The sequence below is a fragment of the Rissa tridactyla genome, chromosome 4 (genome assembly GCF_028500815.1).
Source record: "Rissa tridactyla isolate bRisTri1 chromosome 4, bRisTri1.patW.cur.20221130, whole genome shotgun sequence".
Classification (NCBI taxonomy): Eukaryota; Metazoa; Chordata; class Aves; order Charadriiformes; family Laridae; genus Rissa; species Rissa tridactyla.
In genome coordinates this window covers 32,200,760-32,226,099 of record NC_071469.1, presented here as the reverse complement: position 1 = coordinate 32,226,099, position 25,340 = coordinate 32,200,760, and the positions used below count along the sequence as shown (strand labels likewise).

General features: G+C 39.2%; 1 protein-coding gene across 3 annotated transcripts in view; it reads left to right on the top strand.

Annotated features, from left to right (window-relative positions):
- The window catches only part of NPAS3 (neuronal PAS domain protein 3), a 620,607-nt gene extending 595,966 nt beyond the window's left edge, over positions 1-24,641 (top strand). For all 3 annotated transcript variants that reach the window (XM_054200333.1, XM_054200331.1, XM_054200332.1), the window contains 3 exons: positions 14,259-14,406; positions 17,551-17,666; positions 20,457-24,641. In XM_054200333.1, coding sequence (XP_054056308.1) covers positions 14,259-14,406; positions 17,551-17,666; positions 20,457-21,766 — 1,574 coding nt within the window. In that variant the 3' untranslated portion in view covers positions 21,767-24,641. The remainder of the gene's footprint in view (positions 1-14,258; positions 14,407-17,550; positions 17,667-20,456) is intronic.
- The last annotated feature ends 699 nt before the right edge of the window (positions 24,642-25,340 follow it).

The window sequence follows — 25,340 nt, the reverse complement described above, 5'->3', positions numbered from 1 at the left end:
GATCATAGCAGCCCATTAGAAACTTTGAAAACCAGGCCTTGTTAATGCTATCTCAGATAAAAGAAGACAAAGCAGTTTCAGGAATGTGACCATAACAAGTATAATGGTGAAGAAGGTCTGCAGGACTATAGCAGTGACAACAGTCTTTTGTAAGGGAACTGCCGTCCTAATGAAAGGTCAGTTACACTCAATGGAAAAGGTTTCATTGGCTTCAATGGACATGGGGATTAGGCCCTAGGAAAGCAAATTTATATGGACTAAAATTCTGACCCCAGTGAAACAAATAGCAAAAATTCCATTAAGTTCAGTGGGGTGAGGATTTCTACTCAGAGGTTTATGTTAGTTATAGCTTCATGCCCTTGTGGATTAATAAAACAACATTCATATTCTAACCCTACATATGCCTGCATTTATTTCAACACAATAATACATGGTGGTGGTCCCACAAGTTATTGAAGCATCAGTTTTTTCAAACAGAAGGAAAAGGTTTAGGGATATTGTTCCTGTCTTGTTTCATTCACGCTTTCAGCGATCATGCTTTTTCACAAATCTCCCAGCCAATTGTTTGGTGTTACAATTCTACCTTATTAATCTGTTTCCCATTTTATAGTGCTTTTTGGTTTCAGAAGTTTGGGAAACTTCTTATTTGTTCGTCTTCGCTGTGTTTGTTGAACAAATTGCTGATAGAATCCTGACATATCACTGTGTCTCTCACAGAGATTATAGTTAAAGTGTTCTCTAGTCTAACAGGCTGTACACCGTCCAGCATCATGGCTCAGCTGTTGGCTCAGCTGACACACAGCAACTGGCTAAGCTGCAACAACTTGTCTTTGAATCCGAGCCCTCAAAAATTGCTGGTCTAGCTATAGTCTGGCTCAGATACAGTCCCTAATCCTAGCTGAGTGCAGCAGAGCTCTTCATTAGGACAGGGGGCATGAAAGAGTTGAAATTGAATGTGATTCTGGGTGAATGTATTACATTCGAACTAACACCCTAGAAAGACCCCTAGTGCCCCCCACCCCGTTCTATTTTTCCACTTGTAAGAATGGCGAAGGTGATCAGATCCTCTCTTTACTTACCTCTGCATAGAAACATTGCAGGGCAGAACTGCATGTCAAGCGTAGGGCAGTTCATACGCTTTCACCGAGCCATGAGCCCCTGCATGGGTAGAACTGCCCTTGTTCCAATGACAAGAAAATATCCTTGATATTAAAACTAGCAGGATACATTTTATGTCAAATCAATATCAGAAATCTAGCAGATTAATAAAATTATGTTATATCAGGTCTTAGCACTGTCTGTAGAGCTCAGCAAGGGTAATCGACACTCGCAGCTCTCCAGAGTACGACGCTGTGGGTATGTGCCTTCTTTTAGTTGACACTGTTATCATACAGAGGTCTCTATAACATCCATTTTTGATTTAAGAAGTACTTTTCTTGCTAAGAATGAATGGATGTCATATGCTGTAAGAGCATACATCTTCCATTTAATTGAAGAAAATTAATGATCTTCATTGAACATCAAGTATTTGATGTTACTGTTCAATGAAGGTCGTTAAGAAAGCAGCAAGGAAGGACAGAAGTCAAGACCGCTGAAGGCAGCCATGAATATACTTTTGGACAAATATAGGACAACGTGCCACCATTTGAAAATTAATATATTGCTTGCAAGAACACTGTCACAAGTATATGTTGGTATATAATATGTGCTTTTTCATTTTGGAATCCTAATTGAGGTCTAAATTCAGAAACCTGACACTGACAAAAAAGATACTTGTTGTCCTCAGCTATTGCTTAGAAAATATCATCCTGTTTCTTCAGGATTTGATTTACAGCTATAAGAAATACAGTTCCTCAGGAACAGTGAGCCAGGGCAGTTCATTTCCCATAAAGCAAAGGTCTCTGATGAGTATGTTTGGTAGCACTCCCTCTGATCTACTTTATCTGGTTTCCAGTGGTTAGAATAATCCAGTCTTTCTGAAAATAAACTATTCCACATTCACCTTTTTCATGGCTCCCCTATTTTTCAAGGGATATTACCCCCTCAGTCTGCTTTTAAAGCAGTTATATATTCATGATTTCTTTTATGTATGTTCAGTAGAAAAATTCTATTGCTGTACAAAATATTGCTTAGTGCTTTAGCCTACCAGCTGTAGTTGAACTAACCCTTTTAACTTGTGCACATCAGTTATAATTTTTTATTCTCTTAATAACCTCAAACACATGAAAAACAAATAGAATGAGTTGATAATTTCTAACAGTAAAATACACTTCACATATTTTGCTATCATGCTGTGGAATAACTCTGCAATGTCAAGTAGCACACAATTAGTAAAACTGTAGGGGGAAAAAAAGAAGTGTTTTGATCCTGAGGAATTTTTATCCTAATCAGATCGAAATTTCAATGCTCTTGTAGTGCTTAATATCTTCAATCACCAAAAAAATCAAACTGATTCCAATGTCAGGTTTTGCATTCTGGGACTGAAGTAAAATGCTAAAATATACAAATGAATCTCATGTTTGTACAAGTTTATTATCATCACTAAAAAGCAAGATTGATTCTAAATTAGGCTTAGAGAATGTCTGGTTTTTAGCTAATTCTTAAACCAAGCCCTCCTGGCATCCTGATGACAGTCTAGTGTATCTTGTTTTCAAAGTATTGCAGAAGTGTTGATCTGACCACCTGCACCTTCCTATTTGTCCATACTATGGGCCAGCAAATATTTCTGTGTTGGAGACTGCCATCCTTGTGTCCTTTTGACTGGAGATAGTGGTGATAGCGCAGGATGAGGGAACAGGAGATAAGAAACTACAATAAACTGAAGCATATAAAGAAAACAGCTTTTTGATTCATACCAGGAAAAAAATGAGCGTGGACTTTGGTTTTAGCCCGTGCTTAGTCTTTGTTTTTCAGTCCTAATGAACCTTAAGGAAGTGCACCTCACCGAGAGCGTGGATGTTTCGTGCCTTTTAGCTGTGCTCTGAAATCCTGCAGATGTTATGTTTGCTCCTCCAAGTACTTCTTTGGGTTATGAGAGATGCTGCTCTGCCTAGCTTAGTTTCTTTGTCTGCTCTCTGACCAAGGCTGGTTATTTCTTTAGAAGAAGGGGTGAAACACTTTGCAGAGTGCAATTATGTATGCCTTGCACCCTTGTTTTCTCCATAATACAATATTAACTCACGGTTGGTTCACTCCTTGAAAGATGAGAATTTATACCACTGCTTACATTTTTTTTTGTGGAGGACGATTGTCACTGTTATAATATTTGGTATTTTAATTATCCATATAAATATTTAGATATCATTTTAAATCTGGATAAATTTCTAATCTTCATGATATTTTGTGGCTAAGTTTTTCACATGCAAATTGTGTGCTATTGCACAAATGTTTTCTGTGTGTAAGGTATATGAGCGAGTTTACCAGAAGCATCAGATCTTTTGGATAGTAAACAAAGCAGAAAACTCTACAAAGCTAAAAATTTAAGCTATTTAAAACACTAGCCGCTGAGCCTAATTGCAGAGTTTGGCCTTCTATAGCTTAGCAATATACAGTTATTTTGCAAGATACCTCGGATATAGTTTGCATCAATAACCCTTTAACTTAATTCCTAATGCTATTTCATCTTCAAATTAAATCTGCTTAATGCAATACTGATTAACACGTTCCCGTTTCAGTTTGTAGTCTCTCCATTGTAAGTCTTCCATAGCTCACAGTCAGTTGAAAGTTACACCTAAACTCTTCTCCTATTTTTACATTAAAAATGCATGTAGTACCACCCGTGTAAGTACAGCTGCTGCATTAAGGGGCTATAGAATGGAGGCAGAGCTGCCGCTTCTGCTGGGAACCTGTGGTTTCCCGGTTACGCCCTTAATCATTTTCTTTTTTTTAAAAGTCTCTTTGTGCTCAAAATTTCCAACCCCGAAGATGAATTTAGATTTTGATATTATTCTTATGGTAGATTGCAGAAGCACATGATAAATTGCAAAGCCGTGGGAATAAAAGGTTTTACTGTGCACCTCCAGCAGCTTCACCTCCACTCTGTCCACTAAACTATTTCTGTGGTGACTTTTGCTACAGAATCTAAACGTATGCCATTTTAAAATTGAAGGGGAAAAGTACTTCAGCCGCATATCTTTTTACCTTCATTGCTGAGGTTCCCTCCAAGATTACTGAGACAAAAAGCATACATCACGTTGTAGTCTGAGTCAGAAACAGCGTTGCTCCATTGAAAATGAAGGACGGATTAAGAATTTTTTTTGTAGTTTGCTAGGCTGTGAAATACTCCATCTTCAAATGTCACCTATGTGAAGGTGTGAAGAAACTGTTAGAGATCTTTCCAGAGTTTTAGAAACACATTAGTGCTATGGGGTTTTTTCTCTTCTTTTTATTCTTCAAAGGTCCGGACAGTTGACCTTATGTGTCTGAGGGAGACAGTTTTCAAAGCTGGAATGATATGAAAATAGTATCAGTAAAATGTGTAGCATATATCAGATGTGTGATGGTGTGGCAGTAGGTCTTATTAGCACTCATTTGAAAGAACCTGCATAAATCACTTGTAGCTTTGCCATCCGCGATTGATGTAGCCAATGGTAGATCAATGTTGATTTTGATGTCTGGTAACTTATAAAGGGAGAGGGCTGGTGTCCGGGACTTTGGCTCAGTGGACTTTTGGGAATGCTCTGCCAAACATCTGAAGCCTTTGTATCCAATGTCCACAGATTGGTAGGTATTGGTTCTAAAATCATAAGGTGCTTACTTATTCAGTTCTTTTATTTTTATTTTACAAGGGATTTTTTTTTGTTGTTCTTAGTGTTAAGCTATCTTTTTAAGGTTTGTAGAGAAAGGTGGAAAGTTTTGGGTTGTTTTCTTTTCTTTTTACGAAGTCATATGGTAGATAGGTACAATATGCTTTAAAAATGTCTAATGCAGTTTACTGCCAAATGTAAGATGGTGTTGAATCTTTGTAGTGGTCAGAAGGGTGTTTGAACACTCAGTTGTGCCGTGCCACCGTGACACTGTGCTGTGGACCCCTTTCCTCTAGAGATTAGGCTGAGAAAACCACTTATTTCACTCAGTTCAATTACCCAAACAGGGACTTTTATCCCAGGAATGAAAGCATATTTAAAGGGATCCTGTCCCTTGAAACAGAACATCTTTAATCTATGAAATTAAAAAAGAAAATTAATATTGCTGCCAATCTGCTTCTGTGAAACTTATATCTCTTTTCCTATTTGTAGGAGATACAGTTGTATATAGTCTGCTGATGCATTTGGCATGGAAAGGGTTACGTTCTAAAGTCATTAATCTTACATAGGTTGTCATATGATGGACATTAATATTAGTGGAGAGATGGAGGACATATTTAAGTTTCTTGAGCAAGCAGGGCCAAATTTCTCCTCTGATGTTGCGTTTTAGTAGCTGAGGGCAAAATTTGGATCTGGGATTTCATTTTCCCCTCCAGTTTGAACAGAGAGAGTTCATTAATGATAATGGAAGTTCTGTCTGAAGTTGGTGTTCAAAGCAGGCTTGGGTTTCTAAACGACCATTTCAATATTAGCAGAAGGAAATCACTTTATGGCAGTATTGAAGTTTTAAAAGTCATGGGGAGAGAGACAAATCATGAGGGAATAGAAAAGTTATGAAAGAGAGAAGAAAACCTAGAGAATACTAGGTAGACAAATCCAGTGTTCATTTTTCAATCCAGTTTATCATTAAAATAAACTTATTTGGTTAGTTTATTCACCTCATTTTTATCTATAGAGAAAACAGAAAAGTTTTCTGTTATGCGTGCTGTAAGCTTCCATAGAAGAGTGCACCTAGTGATACATTGAATTATGTATTATGATTCGATCATTTCATTTGATCAATACCTACATAACATTTTAAAATAAACATCCTACCTAGAATTATATACTCTTTTTAATAGTTATTGGTGAGCATAATTATAAAATTGTAATTTTAAATCATAGAATCATAGAATTATTTAGGTTGGAAAAGACTCTTGGGATCATCGAGTCCAACCATCAACCCCACTCTACAAAGTTCTCCCCTACACCACATCCCCTAACACCGCATCTAAACGAGTCTCAAACACATTCAGGGATGGTGACTCCACCACCTCCCTGGGCAGCCTATTCCAGTGTCTAACCACTCTTTCTATGAAGAATTTTTTCCTAATGTCCAGTCTAAACCTACCCTGCTGCAGCTTGAACCCATTCCCTCTTGTTCTATTACTAATTACCTGTGAGAAGAGACCGGCACCAACCTCTCTACAATATCCTTTCAAGTAGCTGTAGAGAGTGATGAGCTTTCCCCTCAGCCTCCTCTTCCTCAAACTAAACAGTCCCAGCTCCTTCAATCGCTCCTCATAAGATTTATTCTGCAGGCCCTTCACCAGCTTCGTTGCCCTCCTCTGCACTCGCTCCAGCACCTCGATATCTCTCTCGTATTGAGGTGCCCAAAACCGGACACAATAACTCAAGGTGTGGCCACACCAGTGCTGAGTACAGGGGGACAATCACCTCCCTGCTTCTGCTGATCACACTATTTCTAATACGAGCCAGGATGCCATTGGCTTTCTTGGCCACCTGGGCACACTGCTGGCTCATGTTCAGCCACTTGTCAATTAGAAGCCCCAGGTCCTGTTCTGCCAGGCAGCTCTCCAGCCACACTTCCCCAAGCCTGTAGCGATGCATGGGGTTGTTGTGGCCCAAGTACAGGACCCGGCACTTGGCCTTGTTGAAGCTCATACCGTTAGTGTTGGCCCATCAATCCTATCTATCCAAGTCTCTCTGTAGAGCCTCCCTATCCTCATGCAGATCAACACTCCCGCTTAACTTGGTGTGATCTGTGAACTTACTGATGATACACTCTATGTCCTTATCAAGATCATCAATAAAAATGTTAAACAGAAATGGTCCCAACACTGAGCCCTGAGGAACACCACTTGTGACCGGCCGCCAGCTGGATTTAACTCCATTGACCACCACTCTTTGGGACCAGCCAGCCAGCCAGTGCTTGATCCAGCAGATCGTATGCTCGTCCAGGCCATGAGCAGCCAGTTTTTCCATGAGAATTCTATGGGGAACAGTGTCAAATGCTTTTCGAAAGTCTAGGTAGAAAATATCCACAGCCTTTTCCTCGTCCAATAATCGGGTCATCTTGTCATAGAAGGAGATCAGGGTCATCAGGCAGGACCTGCCTTTCATATACCCATGCTGACTAGACCTGATCCCCTGGTTGTCCATTATATGACTTGTAATGGCACTCAAGATGATCTGCTACATGACCTTCCCTCGTACTGAGGTTGGACTGACAGGTCTATAGTTTCCCGGATCTTCCTTTCTGCCTTTCTTGTAGATGGGTGCTACATTTGCTACCCTCCAGTCCATTGGGACCTCCCCAGTTAGCCATGACTTCAGGTAAATAATGGAAAGTGGCTTGGCGAGCATGTCTGCCAATTCTTTCAGCGCTCTTGGATGTAACCCATCTGGTCCCATAGACTTGTGTGCATCCAGGCAGTGTAGCAGGTCACTCCATGATAGACCATGGGCAAACGGTGTGTTATAACCACCATGCAAGGGAGGGGGGAAGAAAAGCGTCTCTCTTATTCAAGTAAGAGATGATGATTTGTGCTTAGTGCCGGGAAATGCTTTTTTTTCTGTTATTGCTGAGCTTTAATAAATTTGTACTGCTGCTGTGAACTGGCGTCATATAAACTGATAACGTAGGGTTGATTTTAAACAAAACGTCTTCCTGGTCCTTATCTGAGATGATTTGGAATCAAATGAAGGCAGAATCTCTAGCAGAGGCTAGGAATTTTCAGAGCACTGGGGTACTGCTGTCCTGGGATTAGGATACGTTACAAAATCCATTAATGTTTTTCCAAACTATTTGCACTATTTAGAGTTACTCTTCTTCCCTAGCTGGACATGTAGCATGCAAGACTTTTTTCACTGTGTTTGTCAAGTGATGACCTTGAGCTACAAACTTCGTTCCTAATAGGAATCCACATTTTTTTAACAGTTTGCCTTGGACCACTTTTAAGATTTGCTTTTCTGCAAAGTGAGGCAGGAAAAATATTGCATAGTTTTTTAAGATTCTTCAGCTTTCCAGTTTTTCTAAATGGTTGATTAAGGCTTCTTATTTTTTTTCCTACAAGATCTTTATTTTTGCCTAATTTTTCAGGTATTTATGTATGTAACATCCCTACACTGGAAGATTAAACAATATTCCATGCTGCAGAAGTAAGCAATGAATCAGTTGCCACACTTAGCATTTTTAGAGTGCCTGTGTATGCATAAAAAAATTATCCCAGGTGAATGAAGAAGTTAGGTGCGAGTTTGCATACCAGTGAGATACAGTTTTCTTTCATAAATCTGACCTACTACTTCTTGCTTGTCTTTGGAAAGTATGAATTTATATTTAGAAGCCAACAATTATTATTGTCTAATATTCATATCACAATAGCAGCCAAGTCTCAGTCAGTGTTATTGACAGAATACACTGCATCCTACCCAAACCTAAAAAAGATGTTCTCTGTCCAGCACTCGGGGCTTTCTCCTCTCATCTGGGGTGAGTAAAATGCAGTTTTCACAGAACAAATATTTTTCTGAACAGTAATAATCTTTCTATTTTTCTTAAAAGAACTCTGTTGGGAGTCACACAGGGCTGGTAAGCAACTGCCTCCAATGATGGGAGGTAGAGCAATGTGATCCATGGGGACTTTTGTGATGGGAAGGTGGCATTCTTCCCCAAGCAACCTGCTGTGGAGGCCACACTTTTGGCCTGGTGGGTAGAGAACGCGTTTGCACACTGTCCTGGCTTACATCCCCTCCTCCTCACCCCACCCCATGTAGTAAATCCAAAATTGAAGTGTTTGTGGAGAATTATATAGATGGCACACACTTGCTTACACAATGTCTACGGGTCTCCTATCATCTAGTTCATAGTTCTGTTTAGGTGACAAACATCATTTAACATTGCTAAATATTGCTCAGTACTTTCTTTTCATTGCTAAAATCCAATTGTGGATACCTACTATTTAAAACATCTAACTCACTAATTGCAAAATCTATAGAAAAGTCCCGACAACATCAAAGGCTTACTTGATCCTCGGAGCTGTTATAAATGAAAAACTGTCTCTGTTACAACCAAATAAGGCACTTAATGCACTCTTTCTGGCTGTGATGCTATTTTTCCTGTGGGTTTTGAAAATGACCTTCCTGTAAGCATCAAGGACTGTAACTTTTCAGATAAAGAAACTTGTTCTTGTTTTAAGTCTATGCCAGGTTCATTCCCCTATAGCCCGCAGTTTTCAAAAGCAGAAGAAAAAGTAATCCAGAATTAAAAAAAATAAAAAAACCCTCTGTTTCCAGAACGAAGTTACCCTGTCAGCTTGCCTAGGGCCTTAGGTGGAGAAGTGGAGATTAAAGAGTCAGTATTCCTTTTCATGTTTCGTCTGCCAGTTTTGTGAATGTAGAAAGAGTACTTGTGGCTGCAGCTAAGTACCCGACTATGGTATTAAGGATGGCATTTTCATCCTCATGTAGTAAATTAAAAATATTCTTATAAGTTTATCACAAGGGGAATTCAGTATCAATACCATCCAGTCATTGATAAAGGTATTTCAAGGAGAAGGGTGAATAGCACAGCAGATGTAACCTCGATATTTTCACCATTATAAAGAGCCTCTTTGTGTAGCTGTGTGAATATGTGAGATGATCTCATCATTTCCTATTTACTCAATACTTACCTGAATACGCAATATAGTGTAGCTTTTAAATGCATATGCACATGAGTAAAATGTCCTTTTGTAAGAGACTTTGCTAAAAGACTGCTTTTGATACACAATTTCTTCATCTTCTCTTCAAACTGAATTAAGCTACTTCCTTCTTTTAAAACACAACTCACTATTTAGAAGCTTTGGCTTTGATTTCTCAGAACAGCCTTACAGGAAGAAACTATGTTCTTTTTCTTTTTGTAACCATATTTCTGAAGACAAACTTGTACTGATTTATTTTGATTTTCTAACAGAAATAGGTTCCTGCAAAGAACACTGACTGTTTCTTCTTCTCCCCCCTCTTTCACTCCACTGCTACAAGAATATTGCTGTGCGCAAAGCTACCACGGAAAACTGAAATCCCTCTGTTGGGAACTGTGTACATAGCAATATATTCATACTTTGAGAAATAAGTGAGATTTTTCTTTTTTTTTTTTTTTTTTAGTTTTTAACATAATATGCTATGCATTTCTTGCATGCTAACCACTGAATTCAAATTGAGTAACGAGTAACTAGGTAACATTTCAGCAAATTTTAGTCAAGTTTAGCATCCACCATTTTAGGGAATATATCTGTGCGGCTAACGTAAAGTTCACCAGTTTTGAAACATTAACCCTCAGTTATTCCCTTTGATTGAACTGTGTATATATATATATATGTGTATATATATAATTATATTTGTCATCCTATTTCTAGTATTTCAGATTTTTTTCATTCTCCTGTTTCCAGTTAGACTCACTGTAGGGATTGTTCCTGAGAGCTATTAAGCTGAAACGCAGTGTTAGAAAGATCTCTCTGTATTTCCACACAATATGGCTTAGTAACAAGGCCTTTTTTTTTTTCTTTTTTCTTTTAAATGTGTAACTCCCATTAACATTTTGGAGACTTATGGATTGGCTAGCAGGATAAACTAAGCCTGTAAGTGAACTCACCTCCCCTGCTATTCTTACAAATGGACTGATACACCCAGTCCTGTATAACCCTGTGTAACTTCAGTCACACGAGCCATCCCACCGATGCTGTCACAAGCTTCACCTTCCCCCGTACTGCATTGTCTGCCAGACTGGATACTCCATGCATAATACAAATAGAAATTTAAAACTCTCTGCATTTCTCAGTGTACAAAAATACAGAGCTGAACCCTGATCCTCAGTAAGGGATTTGCCTTAAGTACAGTCTGAATAAGTTCAGTACGTGGTCCACATGGCATTACTTTTTCAGAAGTTTATGCTAAGCTGAAATGCATGGTCTGTTGCTAGTAACAAAACATAACTTCACAAGCAGAGATTAGGGTGGACTGATTCTTTACTTTCATTTCTTCTCAAAATCAGTAACTTCATTGATGGACTCCCCGTACCTGCGAAATGAAGCTGGGTTTTACTCAATAACTAGGTTATCAATAAACCGGATAGATTTCCCTTCCTGATGCGTCCTTCTAGTTGCTTGTTTTCTCAAAATTCTCATCTAATTTCTAAGTTTCAGCTTGGCAATGTTAACAGCTAAAAACCACCATAAATTAGAAAATATTTGAATTTTTTTTTTTTCATTCTTTCTCTTTCATCACATCGAGAAATTTCTTCCCAAGCTATAGTATGAGCTTTCAGAACTAGCTTGGGGTTACCTAGTTCGCTCTCAAAGGATGTAAGAACCAGATTTAGCAGCACAGCACAGCTGGGCTGCTGGAGAATCTCTTTACAGAGAGAATTTTTATATTGAATCGTGGGACTTCCTTCAGAGCATGGTCCACAAATCTCTCATATGAAACGTGCTTTAGACAGATGCAGGAAGGAAAATCCTGTGTATGTGGTAATATATCTGAGCTGGCCAAATAGAGAGTGGGAATTTGCAGGTAGATGAACTTCATGGAAAGCTCATTTTCGAGACAGTATTTCAAATATTCTTTGGATGCATAGTAATTTGGGAGCCTGAACTGACTGTAGATGGTTTGTATGCAACTCTGATGCACTGAATTCTCTTTCTTGAAACAGCAAGTGCCTTTACCTTCAGAAATAACTTAAAAGATTTTATTTTCACCCTTTTTTCCATAGTTCTGAAATGAATGCTGTATTCAGCTCAAGACATAGGCTTTTCCAGTGGTGCAACAACCAGTATAAAAGGTGCTGAAGGAGGAAGGACTTGTCTAGAATGAAATGGACTGAAGGACCTGGAGGATCTGGGTCCTCATAGGTATCACTATGCAGAGTTGCAGTGTGCTCTTCATCACTAGCTGGTGACTCACCTGGTACCTTGACTTCCAGATGTGCATGTGGGCAGTTGTGAGGATTCATCCTTTGGTATTTGTATAGCATGGTGAACTCCTCAGGTAAAAACTGTTATAAAAAAGACGACAGTATAATTAGCAGATATGAGTGCAGATAGATTTTACTAGTTTCTGCACAAACCAGTGGGTGTTCAGGCTTCCAGAAAGGAGCCAATATCACTCCAGACTTCCAGGCATATCAGTTTTACTGACAGCTATAAGCAGAGTATTTTGAATGTCCTATTTTACTGAAATGGAAAAGTCTACCGTAATCAAAACTTGCAGCAGTACTTTTCTTCCCTAATTCTTCATAACTGATAAAGTTGGGCTAATTTATGTGAGATTGTTTTCTAAAGTGGCACACAACATTGGTTTGACAGAAATGCTGGGTAGTCAGTTGTTCGTATTTTATCTTTATTCTGCTGTATAATGAGGTTTTGAAGCAAATGAATTATCACAGCAGAATATTTAGAGCTTGAAATACAAAAGTAAAAATTTAGGGAAACTTATGCATCTCTGCTAGAAACAAACCTAGTTAACTAGAGGTTGCTGAAAAACAACAGGACCCAGATCACAAATATTTGTTCATATTGCAGCTGAACCTAACTTGCACTTTATATTCACTTTACATTGCACTTTTTTACATTCATTTTTTTATTCAGTATTTGAAAAATTGGAGTGGGGACTGGGGGTTCCCTCCGAGGTAAGAAAGCATCTGTGTTTGTATGGTTGCCTTCGTAAATATCTTTTTCTGTAGATATCTGTTGTACAAGGATTTAGATATAGATACATTCATATGTATAATTAGGGGTATAGACATTTGGTTAAGTTGAAAGCTCCAAAGTGTCGTTTGTCACATTTATGGTAGGAACTTTAACTGCCTTAAATACTTATTCTTTTCCAAAGTGACTTTTTTCTTTTCCCTCTACAAAAAAAAATCAAAATGTACTTCATGAAACTATTGTATATGAAGCACTTATTAGCCGTAATTAAATGGACAATATGAATTTACTACGTCTTTAGGACTCTGGCTTGTTCTGGTTTAGAGCAAGATGATTAATGCAAATACATATTACTTGAGATAACCATTTAGCAGCTAATTTAGCCAAATTTATTACAGCAGTTAGAGGTTTTTCATTTTAGCAGACGGAGACAAGGACATGACAAAAGCAGGTGGTGTGTATGAATGCACACTGCCCTCTAGTGCACAAAGCTTTATGGGATTAGGGAGAAGTGCAGAGGAGAGAGCAAGTGCTCCAGTAACAATAGTACCCAGATTTTGCATAGTTTAGGTTTTCTTTAAAACCGTGCTGCTCCCTTCCACTGAAAGATCTGCATTTCATCCCTTCCTCCTGACACTGAAACCTCAGATACAAGCCAAATTCTCTTCAACCTGGCAATATTTTGGCTGAAGTATTACTTTAAACATCTGTATTTTTAAGCCTTCTTGCTGTGAGCATTTAATAACACCGTTTCACATTACTGATTGCTTTTACTTGTTTCTGTTTCCTAGCATACTTCAAACATTGGAGAAAGCTGTCACTCTTTGGCTCCCACCAAGCTATTCTGTGCCTCCCTTAGGCCTCTTTCTCAGTCTGTTGGTGGATTTACTTTGCTCCAGTAGAAAGTAAATTCTCCCAAGACTTTCCCCCCACTGACCAGTGGAGATTTGGTTCATCTGAGAACTGTAAATTCTGTTTGACAAGATCAAAGAAACAGATGTATAAGTTCAGTGGTTGATATCGCCTGCAATAAGGAGAAATGATCAAAGCAGCAGGGGTAGAGTATCTTCCCAAACCTTTCAAATATCTAGAATCTCAAAGAGGTCTACCTAGGAGCTATGAATAAATCACATATAAATTTGCCTTTTTTTTTCCTTTTCTTTTTTTACAGTTTGACATTGAGTGCCTTGAAAATGTCCACACAGCAATAAGTATTCTGTGAACCAGAGAGATTTGTAGTTCTTTTTACTTTTCTTCTTCCACCAGAGTTTCCAAAAACAGATTAAAATCATACTTTAAAAACTTGTAAAACATACAGCTAGCTATACTGAACTTCAGATCCTGTTTGTCATCTCACTGGCATGCTGCATTAAACCCAAAGGAAGCCAAATATCTTCTGCTCCTACTTGTGGCATGTTGTACAATGAAGATCATTTTACCACAGTTCTAAAACGCACTGTATCGTGCTTCTGTTTTCTTTGTATTTTTTTGCCAGTGCTGAATAAGGGTCAATGTGTAACAAAGTATTACCGCTGGATGCAGAAGAACGGAGGTTATATCTGGATACAGTCTAGTGCAACCATAGCTGTCAATGCCAAGAACGCAAGTGAGAAGAATATCATCTGGGTCAATTACCTTCTTAGGTAGGTCTTCCAGTCACTTCTCTCGTTTCAACTGCTGTCTCTGTTGCTTCTCTCTGTTGGTGAGTGTTTTAGGGAAAAAATAATTGCCTACTGGAGAAAGTTAAGGAGAAAAACTCTTCATGTGGTCCACCTCAAAAACAGTGCCATTTGGTTATATTTATTGAAACATCTGTCATGTCTCAGGACACTGGAATACTCTTGAATTATTGTGCTGCCTTAGTCTTCAAATAAGCCCTCCACCATTTTATTGCTTGCCTCCACTGCCCTAAATCTACTGAGCCTGAGCTCAAAGATAAAAATGATCCACACCAGCTTTCAGTAGTTGTGTTATAAAATCTGGTGTGAAGCGTTGGGCATTCGTTTATTTGGTTATTGAAAACGCATGGAAGCAGGCTTCTGGAATGCTGCAAAAATATCTCTCTCAGAGGTGTTTGCCAGTTAACTCCAGAGGGAGGAGAAAAGCCTTGAACTAGCATGTAGCTCCTGTAATCATCAGGCAGTATTCACACTGAAGGATGCAAAATCGGATTTAAAAATAAAAATAGCAATTAAAACTATTTTAAACTATTAGAACTATTTTAAACAGAAATAGTAGTAGAATCTTAAATGAAAGGCTCTCCCCTGAGAAATTCTGTTTTACCAAAGCCGGAATATTTTTAAAGGACTGGTTTCTCAGCTCAAGGGAAGACCCAACAGTCACTGAGAGACAGTGAATTATAAACCTGACCTTTCTCATCTGAAAATACCTTTCAACACATTCTGTTTTGTGAAAATGTTCAATAAGATCGGGGGATTTTCTGTTTCATTCCAGAGCAGAACAAACAAACAAATAAAATTTGAAACCTTGAGATTGTCATGAAATGCAATTGTCATTTTCTGGCCTGTTCTCCTTTCAAGTTGCTTGTCATGGTTTGTTACATTCCCTTTGATGCCACGAGAGTTCAAAGTGATGTCTAGGGGTTAGATTGTGACTTATTATGCCAAGTCCAGCAAGCCCTGAAGAGACTGTGCCTGCCTAAACTTGCATGTTGAAATACTTTTGATTCTCCTTTTGGGGAGGAGGAGGAAGTAACCCCTGGCAGGAGAGCACTGAGGGATGCTGTGGGAAACCTTCCACAGCAGCGGAGGGTTCATTTGGGCTTGTGTGTTTCTGTCCTGCTATGATTGAGCACAGGCATTTCTGAATATATCCTTATCCTGCTACATCTTGTTTCCTTTTGCAAGAGCGAGGCAGAATGCAGCATTTCAAGAGGGCAGCTCTTGAAGTCTGCCAATTCTGAATTGGAAGTACAGCTTCACTGCCCCAGTTCTAACAGGGCTTCAAAATGCCCAGAAATGTGCTCATATTCTAGCTGGAAAAGGCGTCCATAGGAATCATGAGCAGTTGCCTCTGTCCCTTTGCTGCTTTCCAGGCAATAGGTGAACCTAGTCCACAAACATCCCACAAAAATTACTTTCTCTACCAACAGAATATACCTGACAAAAAAAAGAAAAGCAGTACAGTCTTCCCAAAGTCTGCCTCCAGAACCTGATTTTGCTGCTGCAGTCCATTCACTGGTCTGTTAGAGAAAGATTAACTTCTCCACTGATTTTGTATTTTTAATTTAGATTTCTCCTAGTACTGGAATCTGTGAAAGATCCAAATGTCCAAATAATATTTTAATGACAGATCAAGGCATAATTAGGTCTAGTCTTAGCAGGAGTACTGGTCTGTATACATTTCCATGCATTATAAAGTATGATTCAGCTGTCTGTAAAAGGATAGACTAATTATAGTGACAGGGAGGATTAATGCTGTTCTTGTTCTAGCAACTTGTTATTCACAGTGCGAAAGCCCTCAAACATCTTTTGCTTGGAGGGGGCAAATTTCGGGACTGTGCTGGGATGCAACAGAATAAAGTCACTTTGTCAGGACAAAACCATAAAGATGATAATCATAAGAATGGCATTTCAAAGTGAACTGTGTGAACTCTGAATTTTCACAGTACGCTGTAATAGGCTGGATATGGGCACACTGTCATTGCGATAGTGTGCCAGTCACCCCCGGTGCTGCCTCATATTGTTCTACGCAGGACTGTGGATTTTCTGCTCTATCACCGGGCTGGAATTCGAACTGCATAGAAATGCTCAACTATTCAAAAATTATTACAGACTTTGTTTATTTTCAACATTCCTATGCCAGTTATGTCTAGCTGTGTCTGTTCCCCTGCCTTGGCACAGATTTGGGAAAGGAACACATTTTAAAAGGTACAAACCAAGAAAAAGCATCGGGTTGGGTTTTTTTCAGTTTCTCTGGTAGTGTAGCTTTTTTACATTGCAGTCATGTTCATTGCTAACAAGTCACAGGTGAGCACCACATGAGCAGATGAAGATATGATTATAATGGGTGTGTTGACAGTTCTTTATCCCTAACATATGCATCTTAACATGCACATGTGCATCTGTCATATAGTTAGAGTGGTTGCTTTTGGTTTCTTGGTGATGTGGATGCATGTGTGCAGTGTTTAAAAAATATATAACCTTTTTTTATCTATTTTTGGCCAAATTCTTTTGAGCAGTGGTCCTTTTCTCTAGCCCTAACTGGGCACCTTCTTACTAACTTCATGTACGGTTTGCTTGATTAAAGTGTGGAAAACAGGAACACTGAGAAAAACAGGTATTGAAAGGGCTCTGGCAAGGTTGATAGAGAACATTGTTACAGAGATAACTCTAATAGACATTGCCGGTGGGAGAGAAACATATTGGAAAAGTTAAAACACCCTCTCTGTCCTTCCAGGCACAGTAATGGGATCGAAATGGAGATATTTTGTTGTTGGATGATTGCACAGTGTAGCTTTACTGTTAGATGTTGCACAAGCTGTGGTGTCCCACTTCAGTAAGAATGCTTTGATAGCTCTAAAACTTCACTAGAATCAAACGAGTTTTAGTACCTGGTCAATATAAGTATTTGACAGCAGTATTAAAATAAACCTTCATAAAATCCCTGCTGTGAAGCTCTGAGGAGCCGAAAACGTGTGTTTCTGTGTTTGCTCTGCTGTTCTTCCTATTTATGTTCTTTGTTCCTGAACTTTGATATGAAAGAGGGAAAAACCCATGAAACTGCAAACCATCCAATTGTGTTTATATTTGCTGTCTCCTCCTCAGTAACCCAGAGTACAAGGACACTCCAATGGATATTGCACAACTTCCTCATCTGCCAGAGAAAACCTCAGAATCCTCGGAGACCTCTGACTCTGAATCGGACTCAAAGGACAACTCAGGTAACACACGTGGTGTGCCTTTACGGCCACAAAAGGTTCATATCACAAGAGCTTTCCAGTTGCTTGTACTTCTCAAGGATTGTTCCATTGTAACAAAAAACCAAAAATGACAACCAAAAAAATCCTGTAAAATTAAATTGAAAAACACTATCAAAATCTGTTAATGGCCTCAACGTTTCCGCAGCATCTCCTTTTCCTCAATATTTCTCTTCACTCTGTGCACGCATCATTGCCTGAATTAGATATTTGATTTCCCAGGTAAGCTTCATGAACAGGTACTGTGCCTTGTGCAGAGGACCTGGGATTGTAACTGTTGAATAAAATTCTAGTTCTGATTTTTCCAGAGTAGGCATACATTCTGAAGAGAAGTCCCTTCTGTCAATCTTTATGACGTTTTTTCCTGTATAAATACATTTTTGAAGAGTCTCGCTAGGGGGCAGTGAAGATTGCAAAATTTGAGGGGTTTCTTGGGTTATAAGAATTATATTTTATGAGAAGGTATGGGTTCAAGCGCTTGCTTCTAAGCTCTTTAAGTCTGGGACTTCAGCTGTTTTTTAAAAGCTAAATGCACTTGTCAAACTCAATGTGTAAATCATTCCTACAGATGGTCCAGCACACAGATGGTTCACAGATTCCCCATTAGTTTTAAAAGTGGATGCCAAGGCACAGGTACAGATCATCTGGCTTTGAAAGGAGCATGGTTTCCTGTGGCCCAAGAACTAAGGATGTTACTCTGCTGTAGTATGCAATGTGTAAATGTACATATATATATATATATATGATTTTTCTCTCATCTCTGTGATAACAACCAAAAAAGATCTGGACAAAATGGACCACAGTGACATACATCAAGCAAAAGCAAGAAGAGGATTGGGTCTTAATATTATATTATACGATATGGCTGTTCCCTTTTATCTTTTGCCTTTATTTTTTCTCCTTTGACAGCTTGGTTTGATGGCTGAACTCAACATTAGGCACAAATACAGGCTTGTTGCCCACCATCATTGGGAATCTGTTCACCCATTCCCAGAGCTTACTTTATGCTGTCTTGTTCCTAAATAGCCGAATAACACACATGTGGAGAACAGTTTGCATTTCCCATGTGCGCTGTAAGTTTCTCCAGGTGAGAAATGCATGTGCCTTCACGGCTCCTAAGGCTGATGCAGAGCAAGAGAGCATTCTTCAAAGGTGGACAGATGTGTACATCCCAGAAGGAGATGTCTGGGAATCTTGGCAGACAGCAGAGGCAAGGGGTTGTTTCTTACAAAAGAATTAAATAGAAATGACAGAGGACCTGAAATCGGAACAGCATCTTGGATGAAACCAACATGTTCCGTTCGAGCTCTGATAAAATCCCAGGCAAATTTTGTGCAGCTTTAGACTACCTCACCCTAAGCCCACTCTTGACCAGATAGAAACCATGGCCTTAAAAGAAAGCATCTTCAAAAAAAGAAAAGAAAAAAAATAGGAAAAATTCAGCCCTAGATGGAACAAAAAGCTGGAGGAGATTTCGAGGGTTGTGGCTGTTACGTTGCTTCTGTGGGTTTTACTTTTCAAAGGAGAGGGTGTCTCTGCTGCTGGTGACTCACGCATAAGTCCCACTAAGTGACTTGTGAAGTACATTGCCCTGAATCCTTGGGCAGCTTCCTTGTCAAGCCCACCTTCTCCAGCACTTCTGGGAAACTGTTTGGTATTGACATGGCTCCAGGAGTAACCAATCTTTAGAGGAAAACTGGCCCTTCCCCTCTCCCCTTAAAATGAGTATATTGAAAAGGGTAGTACTTGGCTCTGATGAGTGAAAAAACATCTTTTATTTCACAACAAAAGATTTCTGGCTGGTCTGTAAAAGACAGGGTGTCCTGAAGCCTTTCATGACTCTTTCAAATATAGTATGATAATGGAGAGTATTCATTCTCAAAGCTGCTTTGGCTGTCCGAGGCCAGTGGGCTAGAGTGTTTATCTCATCCGTATTAGAATTAGGTAAAAATCTAAACCACAATTAAATGTATTCAGACAAGAAGAGTGACAGTTTCTCAGTGCTGTAGCTGGGCTATTTCAATGGTCCTTAGATGATTTGGATCAATCAAGAGTTTAATTCACTGCCTGTTTTTTTTTTTTCTGTTTTTTGGGTTTTTTTTTCATTTGTTGCCCTTCAGGAGAATATAAGAAAACAGTCTAGCAACATAACAAAATCGTTATAGCTGTTTTATTCATTCAGATTTATACATGTATGACCTGCTTCTCCTCTCACACGGGAGGAAATCGGCAGTAATTCCACTGAAGTCAGAGACACTATGCCACTTCAAAAGTGGCAACGGTGAGAGGAAAATGACACGAGAGGACTAGAGTCTTCATTAGTAAATAGCGCTACACCTGGATGCCTGCCCACTGTAGGAGAACATGGATGTGCGAGAACAATCACCAGAACGTAACGGTCATAATGGGATTGTTCAGTGACTCCTCTTTGGATGACACAGCCACAGGACCGTTGTGCTCACAGTTGTCAAAATGATTCTTATCCGGCGAGCAGATGAAAAGGTCCCCCTCAATCGAGGTGCAGGCCATATGGCATAGGCTTTTAGTGCCTTAACAATCCTGAGTCAGAGAGATTCGTGGTGATCAAAACTCTCCCAACACAACGTTGCAAAAAATTGTGGCTCTGCAGAAGAGAACGCCTTTTGCCAAAATGTTTACAGCAATCAAATCTCATTGGTAGGTAGAAATCTGGACTTGGGTTATAGTATTATGTTCCTCTTGCTAATGGTTTGTCTCACTTTCCTTTTGCTCCAGAGGACAATGAGAACTCAAAGTCAGATGAGAAAGGAAACCAGTCAGAAAACAGTGAAGACCCTGAATCCGACAGGAAAAAGTCAGGAAATCAGTCGGATAACGAAATGAACTGTAACGATGATGGGAACAGCTCCAGCAACCAGGACAGCAGGGACAGTGATGACAGCTTTGAGAACTCTGACTTCGAGAATCAAAAGGCCCCTGAGGACAGTTTTGGCACTCTTGGCTCTATGCAGATCAAGGTGGAGCGCTATGTTGAGAGTGAGTCAGACTTGCGGTTGCAGAACTGTGAATCACTGACCTCGGACAGTGCCAAGGACTCAGACAGTGCAGGGGAAGTAAATGCCCAGTCTTCCAGCAAACATCAAAAGAGGAAGAAGAGGAGAAAAAAGCAAAAGGGAGGCAGCATGACCCGGAGAAGGCTGTCAAGCACCTCAAGTCCAAATGGACTTGACTCAGCTTTGGTGGACCAGCCCCAGCTGCTCTCGTCGCCAAACAGTGCCTCAGTGCTCAAAATTAAAACAGAAATCTCAGAACCTATCAATTTTGATAATGATAGCAGTATTTGGAATTACCCACCCAACAGGGAAATCTCAAGGAATGAATCACCCTACAGTATGACCAAGCCCCCCAGCTCCGAGCACTTCCCTTCCCCCCAAGCCAGCAGTAGTTTACATGTCTCCATTCCAGACTCCGTTCTCACCCCGCCAGGGACTGAAAATACTGCCAGCCGTAAAACTCAATTCAGCACCTCATCCAACTCGGCCTTGGCTCCTGTGTCCTCTGACCCTTTGTCGCCCCCGCTTTCAGCATCTCCACGGGACAAACATCCAGGCGGTCCCACAACTTCCAACTCTTTGTTGTACACTGGGGATCTGGAAGCCCTTCAGAGGTTACAAGCAGGCAATGTGGTGCTTCCTTTGGTTCACAGGGTAACGGGAACCCTTGCCGCGACCAGCACTGCTGCTCAGAGGGTCTACACCACTGGCACTATTCGGTATGCTCCAGCTGAAGTTACTTTAGCCATGCAGGGCAACCTCCTCCCCAACACCCATGCTGTTAACTTTGTTGATGTTAACAGCCCCAGCTTTGGGTTGGATCCTAAAACACCGATGGAAATGCTCTACCACCACGTTCACCGACTCAACATGTCGGGACCGTTTGGAAGTGCTGTGAGCGGGGCCAGTCTGACCCAAATGCCTGCAGGGAATGTGTTCACAACTGCCGAAGGACTTTTTTCCACTCTTCCATTTCCTGTGTACAGCAATGGCATTCACACTACACAGACTCTGGAACGGAAAGAGGATTGAAATATGACCACATACTGTGTTCAGTGTTATACTCTGAGGCATAGACTATGTTTTAATTTAGACCTTTAATTCTAGCACTTTGAATTTGAGCAGGTCAGCTTATTCTCTCAATATGATCTCCCCATTTCATTCCCTTTCTCTTTAACTTGACTTATTCTTTAATGTAAAGATATTTTTTTATTTTTGCCTTCAGAGAGTCGAAGTACCAGTTGCCTGCCATTTTGTCTTCTTCTAAGATGTGTGTTTTTTCCTTTGCATCTTTATTAAGATGCCTTTAATATGTGTATGCCTCTGCCATAGAATACTCAGTGTTGTGGTAAAGAGATTTTAAAGTGACAACCATTGGTTTTACTTCAAAATGATCTTGATATGATCAAGATTAAAAGAGACAAGCATAAACAATGTGCCCTGTTTGACTAAGTCAAATGAAAAGGGGTTTTTGTTCCTAATTCCTTTAAAATAGGGGATAGTATTTTAGAATTTTATGCAGAGTTTAATTCTCTTTTTATGGTTAAGATTTTCTTACTTGCACATAAAATAATTTGGGTTCTTAAAAAGTTAATTTCTGGCCTGTGACTAGAATGTTAAAAAGTTGGACTAAATGTTAATTACTGAAACTTTAACTTAATTTCTAAAACCATGGTGCTATCATTTATTAATCTGTAATGTCTTCATACAATATGCAGCTTGTGGGCTGGGTTTTTTGGAAAGAATGTGTTCCGTACTGGTTTATAGTTGGGTGCTGCAGTCTCCTTGGTTAGTTAAGACAAAAGCCCTCATTAACATTTGCTGCAGGACTTTAAAATTTTTTACCTCCAAACTAACAAGCATAGCCTCACATCAAATTTAAATGGGTCAGGAAGCCTTTTTCAAAAAGTGCTTAAAAACAAAAAACTCAATTTAATTGACGCGAGGAGCAGTTTCTTAGGTGCATATTGTTTTGCTTTGTTTTTTTCTCAGTGTAACTGAGGCTAATTTTACAACGTCAAATAACACTTCGGAGTAAAAAAAAAAAAAACCCAGAAAAACTATTTAACATGTTTGTTTTGTTTTTCATTTAATATTATAGAGGGAAGGTTGTAAATTTCTTTTTGTTCTTTGATTTGGGTATTTTTTGTTATTTTTTCCTTATTTCTAGTGTTGAAACCAATATGTTTTAAAACTAAAGAATGGGTTAATAAGCTTGAAATAGATAACTACAACTGAAAACTGCACATTAAGTAAAAGAAAAGAAATCTCCTATTTTGTCTTTGTTGCCAGAAATCACAGTGTAGTGTCAAACACTCCAAATGACTGTCAAATATAAATTCTTCTTCCACTCCATCTTTGGCAGCTGTTTGTTAAGGCATCTAATAACAGATGTGAGAACTGTAATGTGTACAATGTGTAAGTGTCCTTGGCTGTCAGTCCCATTGCAGTTTCAATGTGTGTTACTATATGCAGTATATACTAAGCTAATGTAGTTGTTTTGTCCTTTGTCTTCTCTGTGCTTTATCTCTAGTCCGGAGTGGTAAAGTCCCATTCCTGCAGTCCTAGTGAACCAGTGATTCTTGGGGGTTAGTGGTTTTTGTGTGGTGGCCTTCCTCTGTAATGTCACCTTATGCTGCTTCCACTGTCTGTATACCTTTTAATTTCCGCTGTTGCTTTGCTGTTGTGTATTCTCAAACCTCTCTCTCCCCCGCCCCCTTCCTCTCTCCCCCCCACACACTTTTCCCCTCTCTCTTTCTCTCGCTCTCTCGTTCTCTCTTCTTCACTCTCAGAGATAAAAGACTCTTAACTAGCTCAAGGTTAATGGAGCCATTTTTCCCACAGAGGAATTCTGGGTATGACTTACTCTTCCAGTGTACCCCACAATGCACTACAGAGTAATGCTCAGATATATTAAGCAAATTGATGCCATATAGCCTCAGTTGTTAACATTCCCGGAGTCCCTTGTGCTCGAACTGTAAGCAGAGGGTGCATTTCTTTGGTTTTCTCCCAGGTAGGCTGGCGGAGTAATACGTAGAGCGATTACCAGTGAGATAGGAAATGCTTTCAGAGGTCGCCGAGCATTGTTTATAAAGGAAACTGAGCTTAGGATCGTCGTATATATTTGCTTATGTGTGCAATGCTGGTATATTAACTCAGCTGTCCTTTGAATTTTTGATCGCTCGCTGCATCGAGTCAATTCCTGCGGTAGCTTTGAATTTGAGAAGTAGGTCCAAGCCACGGCGGAGTAATAGTGAAAAAAAGGAATTGGACGCCACAAATTTGATTAATGATCTTTTAAAGGTTCCGGTGGAGGGATTTAAGTGGGTCTAAAAAAGGCGAGAAAGCTGATTGGGAAATTCAAAGTTCAATTTTGGAAGCTCTACTCTAGCTATGGAACAATCAAAGGAGTGCACCTATCAGCTACAAAAAACAGCTAGACAGCTGTTGTTGTTTTGTTTTTTTTTTTTATAAATGTTTCTGTGTTGTGTCAAAATGATTTCTGGTGATTTAAACTAACAGATAATCACAGCTGCTGTCTAAATCCATAGTGTTTAAAATTACAAAATGAAAAAAAAACTTCATTACCTGTGAAGACTGTGTCTGTGTTTTTAACTATTTCTTGTACAAATATATGAAATCTTTTATGAGGAGACTGGTGCCAAGTAGCTGAATAATGGGGAAAGGGATTCTGTTCGTATAAATCTTAGCAGTGTTACCAACTCTACAATATAAAAAAAATTAAAATGTTAAAAAGTGACAGCTATGGTACATTTATTTTGTGTTAAGCTAACCGAATCTAACTTCTCGAGTGCCTGGCTTATTTGAAACATTTTTTTCATTGATCATTGATAATGCTGCAAATCAGAAATGTACATACTTCATTTACAACAGGGTTCTTTTTATACTTTTGTAGATTCTCATACATGTCATACATGGTTGTCTTTATGTAACTTAATTTTTTTTCATCCCGCAGGTGCCATTTTCATAATAAACTTCTCTTGGATTTGTTACTATCTGGCATCATTTCTTTTACATATAACCATCCTGACTAATGAATGCTGGTAGTATTTGTTTGAGCAGGTATTTTTTAATTGCTTTGTTTAAAAAAAAAAGAAAAAGAAAAAGAAAAAAATAACCAAAAATCAAAGAAGATAAAGCTAGATTTTATTAATGCTTGTGAAATGAAGAAAAGAAGCTGTCAAGATGTAGGCTAAGAATGCTAATCCAAATACTACAACAAACTTGCCACCATCCTAAATTCTCAGCTACCCCAACTCATTGTCATATTGAGCATTTTTATGCACATTATCAAAGCTGAATAATGGACCTGCAACATTAACCACTATAGGAAGTGTGCATTTTTTCTTGATTAATGCACACTGGAAGAGGTCAGCTTTTGTACATTAATCATTTAAAATGCACTTTATATTTTCATTTTTGTACTCTACAACGTTACAGTGAAACTCTTCGGTCACATTATATCCTACCTAGGCTGCTGATGCTTTTCAATGTGTACCTTCTTTCCCCAGACTGGCAACGTGTAAGTTGGTGTCGCGTGGCTAGACTTTCTGCCTTACAAACCGAGGACAGAAACTTTTACCAG